Below are 5,557 nucleotides of genomic sequence, written 5' to 3' on the forward strand. Positions count from 1 at the left end.
GATTGATTACCTTCTGAGAGATTGCATTGAGGAATGCACATAGCTTCACAATGGCTACTCGAACATTTTCCGGCAGGAGCCCCCTCAAAGCAATCGGAAGCAATTGCGTCATAATCACGTGGCAGTCGTGAGACTTCAGGTTTTGGAACTTTTTCTCCGCCATGTTTATTATTCCCTTTATATTGGACGAGAATCCAGACGGGACCTTCATACTGCTCAGGCATTCAAAAAAGATGACCTTCTCTTCTTTGGTCAGAGCGTAGCTGGCACGACCTTGAAACCATTCCGGATGCCGGTCATCAGGGTCTTTCAAACGTTGCTGATCCTGCCGTGCTTCCTTTGTATCATTTGTCTTCCCATACACGCCCAAGAAGCTTAGGAGGTTCACGCAAATATTCTTCGTAACGTGCATCACGTCGATTGCAGAGCGGACATCTAGGACTTTCTAATATTCTAGCTCCCAGAATATAGATTTCTTCTTCCACATGGCTGCGTGCCCGTCAGCTCCCTTCGGAACTGATTGTCCGCCAGGACCCTTTCCAAAGATGACTTTCAAATCCTTGACCATATCAAATACCTCAGCACCAGTGCGTTCCGCAGGCTTCGGCCGGTGATCTGCCTTGCCGTTGTAATGCTTGCCTTTCTTTCTTACTGGATGAATTTTCGGAAGAAATCGACGATGCCCAAGGTACACGTTCTTCTTACAATTTGGCAAATGTACACTTTCAGTCTCATGTAAGCAGTGCGTGCATGCATTGTATCCCTTATTTGACAGTCCCGAAAGGTTACTAAGAGCAGGCCAATCGTTGATGGTTACGAAAAGCAACGCTCGTAGGTCAAATTCCTCTTGTTTGTGCTCATCCCACACACGGACACCACCCCACAGCTGTAAAAGTTCATCAACTAATGGCCTTAGGTACACATCGATGTCGTTGCCGGGTTGCTTCGGACCTTGGATGAGCACTGGCATCATAATGAACTTCCGCTTCATGCACAACCAAGGAGGAAGGTTGTAGATGCATAGAGTCACGGGCCAGGTGCTATGGCTGGAGCTCTGCTCGCCAAAAGGATTCATGCCATCCGTACTTAGAGCAAATCTTATGTTCCTTGCGTCAGCTGCAAAGTCTTTGAACCATCTGTCGATCTTTCTCCATTGCGTTCCATCTGCGGTGTGTCTCAACTCCCCGTCCGACTTACGGTCCTCTTTGTGCCATCGCAACAACTTGGCATGCTCTTTGTTCCTGAACAGACGTTTCAACCGTGGTATTATAGGAGCATACCACATCACCTTGGCGGAAACCCTCTTCCTGGGTTTCTGGCCCTCAACATCGTCACCAGGGTCATCGCCTCTGATCTTATAACGCAATGCAGTGCATACCGGGCATTCATTCAAATTCTCATATTCACCGCGGTAGAGGATGCAGTCGTTGATGCATGCATGTATCTTCAGAACCTCTAAACCTAGAGGGCAGACAACCTTCTTTGCTTCGTACGTACTGGCGGGCAACTCGTTATCCTTTGGAAACATATTCTTCAACATTTTCAGCAAGTTTTCAAATGCCGAGTCAGCTACACCTGCCTCTGCCTTCCATTTCAGCAAATCCAGTGTGCAGCCCAGCTTTTTCAGACCATCATCGCATCCGGGGTACAGCGCCTTTCTGTGATCCTCTAACATGCGATCCAAATTCTCCCTCTCCTTTTCAGTTTCGCAGCGTCTCCGTGCATCAGCAATGGTCCGACCAAGATCATCAACGGGATCATCACGTGCCTCTTCTTCACCTTCCCCTTCACCTTCAGCATCCTCCATGAAAGTATCACCGAAATGAGCAAGATAGCTTTCATCGATGAAATCATCCCCTTCTTCATCTTCTTCCATTATAACCCCTCTTTCTCCATGCTTGGTCCAACAATTATAGCTTGGCATGAAACCGTGTCGAAGCAGATGCATGTGAACATCTCTTGAGGAAGAGTAACCCTTCTGATTCTTACAGATAACACATGGACAGATAACAAAACCCCCCTGCTTGTTCGCATTAGCCACTACGAGGAAATCTTTCAAACCCGTAGTGAACTCGCCGGAGAGTCGGTTACCGTACATCCATTGCCGATTCATCTGCATTATTATAATATAAAATATATAATTAATCATCATGCATTTGTTAAACTAACTAGCTACAAACAATATAAATTAAACAATGAACTGCACACATGCATATTTTATCAATGACACACATGCATGAAAGGTTCAAGTTGCTAATCGCGATCGAGAAGGAAAAAATAAATGAGGAACCTCAAGTGTGGCTCCAACACTTCATATCATGTTTGTTTCACCCTCTTAGGGCATTTCATCAAACACCTTGTGTGCATAAGAGGAACCAAAAGCAAACCTACACCCCCTTGTGAAGCTTGTGAAGAGAAGTGGCACCAAATGGCTAAGTGAGCGTGCTGAACTGGTATATATAGGGGAGGAGCTTTAGTCGACTAAAGGCCTTTGCGCACCTTTAGTCGCGGTTGGCCTGGCCAACCGCGACTAAAGCCCCTCACGTGCACCAGCTGGCCACCGAGCGCCCTGGGCCCAGGCCTTTGGTCGCGGTTCGTCTGCCGAACCGCGACTAAAGACTTCATTAGTCGCGGTTCCTACAGTTTCGCGACTAATGGGGCTGGACGGAAGCCTCTTTTTCTACCAGTGTGGGGCACCTTCTTATCGAAAAAAGTAATCATCTGTGCTGGGCGATTTATCAAAGCACAGTTCTTGTGGTCTAATACTTATATTCCTTAACCCATCATTTGCACACAGCTTATTTCCTCTCCCGTAATCTAGTTGTTGTGTACATGGAGCGACTGATTACATGTTTGACCAGCAGTTTGGCAAACTTGGGGGGATGTGAAAATTAACAAAAATATGACAGAGATGGGTCATGAATGAAATCCTCATTTAGCACTTCAGCTCCTGTTAACGTTCATGTGGATATCTACTTGAGGCAGAGATATTGTATTCAAGAACATGGAATTGACAAAGGAGCACTTTATCCTCCTTCCTTTTACTGCCAACTCCTAACCAATTACAGTTGTCTGGAATAAATACAAAGACCTCAATGCTAATGAACTTACTGATTTCTCACAGAGAACGTAAAAAATCCAGATTTATGTCACTACTAATTATTGTGCTTGGATAAATGGACAGAGAATTGTAACTCCTGCATAGCCTCTCCTCTCTGTCCTCTATCAGATGAAATGCTACATGCCTTACCATCTGCAGTCCTGAACTGACGTCACCAGTTGACGTGCTTGTCCAGAAATGCATTTGCAAGATTGCTGAAGCTGCTGTTGACGGCTCCAGCTGCAGAATAGTCTCTTATGATCCTAAGTACATCCGGTTTCAATATGTCTTTCTTTGTCGAGGGGTTGCATAAGTAGTACATGGCTCCAAGTGCATAATTCACCTGCACGCAATCAATCAAATGGAAATGTTGGTATATGTTGAAGTGAGAACATATATAGTGACATAAAGACTGATATGTTTGCAAAGAAGATAATGGATGAAATAGAGAGACAAGCGACTGAGGGTGCCCTGCTAAATATCCCCAATTCACATGTCTCCTCTCCTTTAGCCCTACTTCCCTTAGTAACCTTTATTTTAGACATCACCCAAAGTAGCCTAATCGATCAAGAGGAAATTCACATGCATAGGAAGGAACCAATCAGAAAAAAATACTCTTCAAAACAAAGAAGGCCTATACTGTTACGATTGCAGTTCATAGGTTCAGAAACACTCACGGTATTCTTAACTGGGCTAGATAAGCATTGTACAACCAACGGGATTCCACCACATTGAGTAATAACAGAAGCATTTGCTGGATCTACACGATGAATACAAAATAAAATGACCGCGTCAAAAAATCATGTTTGATAGACACATTGAATAAGTGTCTTGCATGGTTCACAATAATAATAAAATTCCGTAGAATTCAAGTCATTAGATTGCTCACCAACACATGAATTACATATTCCACCAACTCCTAACTCAACAAGCCTTTCATTTGGTTCCGTAATGCAGTCCAAGAACAACTCGAGAATATTCAGCTGAGAGAACAGAACATATATACCGTCTCATTGAATAGGAAAGTACCAGGACTGCCGCTGACAAAAAAATGCAGCAATTGACCAAAACAAAAGGTATGTGGAATCATCAACCTGGCGCATAAAGGCGTAGTTATAAGGGTCATATGCGAAATTTGACAAGTTTGCAACAATCCTCTCCTTGTACTCTGAAACAAAAATAAATAAATTGATGAAATTTGGTGAGCACATAATATGATAATAACACTAAAGCTAAGGGTTTCACCGACAAAGTTGGAGCTATCTTCGTACCATAAGATAATTCCCAAACCTTTGCTGTGCTATCTAGTCGACAACATCACTAGAGAGCCCATGCGTCAACCTTACAACCCCTTTTGTTTAGCTTAGAATGTATTGTGCATCTTTTCCTTGGTGTCGTTTGGAACTTCACTAGTACTTCACTAAGTTGTTTGTTTTGACCCCAATACAATGGTCTTTACTGAGCGGCGACGAAATTCAGTTTCACAGCACAATCTGCTGACAACGATTTCTACAATAATTGCAACTGAACTCGGCTTCTGTTTTCAGTTCCACCTAAACCAATACGCGAATTCTAGTAGAAAAACGCAGAAATTTGACCCTGGTGTAAGCTTAAGAAAGAAGAACGAATCAGCCAACATATTTTTACCTTCATCCGTGGAGTCCTGGAACTGGGTCACAAGATCCTGAGGAAATTCGTGATTACGAGCAAGTTAACCAGTTATAACAATCGCGGGAGGAAATGGGAGACCCCGGCGATCCCCGACCGAGAAGACGGGAAGGAGGCGAACCTGAAGGTACTGGTCTCTCGGGGTGCCGCCGCGGCCAGTGCGCTCGACCTGGCGCTGCGCGTTCGTGAACATCTCCTCTCCGGAGTCCCTTTCCTCCTTCCAGCTGCCTCCGGCGTGCGCGATCGCTGGCCGTCGCCGGCGACGCACTTTTATTTAAACGTAGACGATTCCTCACGGCAGTCAACACTGCGCAATGTGCTGCTGCTTGCAGATGCAGCGGCGGCCGAGACAGAGGAGGGGCGGGAGGGACAGAGGAGGCTCGGGGAAGGAGGTGGACCGGGAGGAGGCCGCGAAGCAAGGCGGCGCGGCGAGCTGTAGGGCGGGGTGAGGGGAGGCGCGGCGGCGATTGGAGGGCCTGGTGAGGGGTGGCGCGGCACGTCGCGGGGAGGGACGGGAAAGGGCGGCGCCTCTCGGAACGAGGTCGTCTAGCGTAGCTATTTCTCCGTCCGAGCAACTCTAGTAGACCCTGTAAGAGTGGCGAACCCGCAATATTCCAGCCAATATACGCACTCGGTCCAATTTCCACATCAAAACAGAGACCGTATACTCATCCAGTCTGTAAAATTTTTTACCGCAACTTGCAACCCCCTTCCCCCAAACCAGTATATCTATGGATTCACGATGCATATACGAGTAGAAACCCTATCCCCCGTTGTTGCGTCTCGTCG

At 46.0% G+C, this 5,557-nt stretch overlaps 1 protein-coding gene across 1 annotated transcript; it reads right to left on the reverse strand.

The window, feature by feature from the left end:
* Positions 1 to 3,009: 3,009 nt before the first annotated feature.
* LOC119337359 (armadillo repeat-containing protein 7-like) lies at positions 3,010 to 5,317 on the reverse strand. Its single transcript, XM_037609480.1, has 6 exons — positions 4,890 to 5,317; positions 4,748 to 4,784; positions 4,195 to 4,268; positions 3,990 to 4,083; positions 3,778 to 3,860; positions 3,010 to 3,443 (listed from the first exon to the last, which is right to left on the reverse strand). Exons 1-6 carry the CDS (start codon positions 4,959 to 4,961, stop codon positions 3,273 to 3,275), a joined length of 531 nt encoding a protein of 176 aa, XP_037465377.1. The 5' UTR covers positions 4,962 to 5,317; the 3' UTR covers positions 3,010 to 3,272.
* Positions 5,318 to 5,557: the final 240 nt, after the last annotated feature.

Source organism: Triticum dicoccoides, chromosome 1B (assembly GCF_002162155.2).
Source record: "Triticum dicoccoides isolate Atlit2015 ecotype Zavitan chromosome 1B, WEW_v2.0, whole genome shotgun sequence".
Lineage (NCBI taxonomy): Eukaryota > Viridiplantae > Streptophyta > Magnoliopsida > Poales > Poaceae > Triticum > Triticum dicoccoides.

Bases quoted from the DNA above. Each gene is read 5' to 3' on its own strand.
- LOC119337359 (XM_037609480.1), bottom strand. From the start codon at position 4,961: ATGTTCACGAACGCGCAGCGCCAGGTCGAGCGCACTGGCCGCGGCGGC. The intron at 4,785-4,889 runs GTTCGCCTCCTT...GAATTTCCTCAG, and splicing joins CGAGAGACCAGTACCTTCAG to GATCTTGTGACCCAGTTCCA. The intron at 3,861-3,989 runs GTGAGCAATCTA...TTCATCGTGTAG, and splicing joins AATATGTAATTCATGTGTTG to ATCCAGCAAATGCTTCTGTT.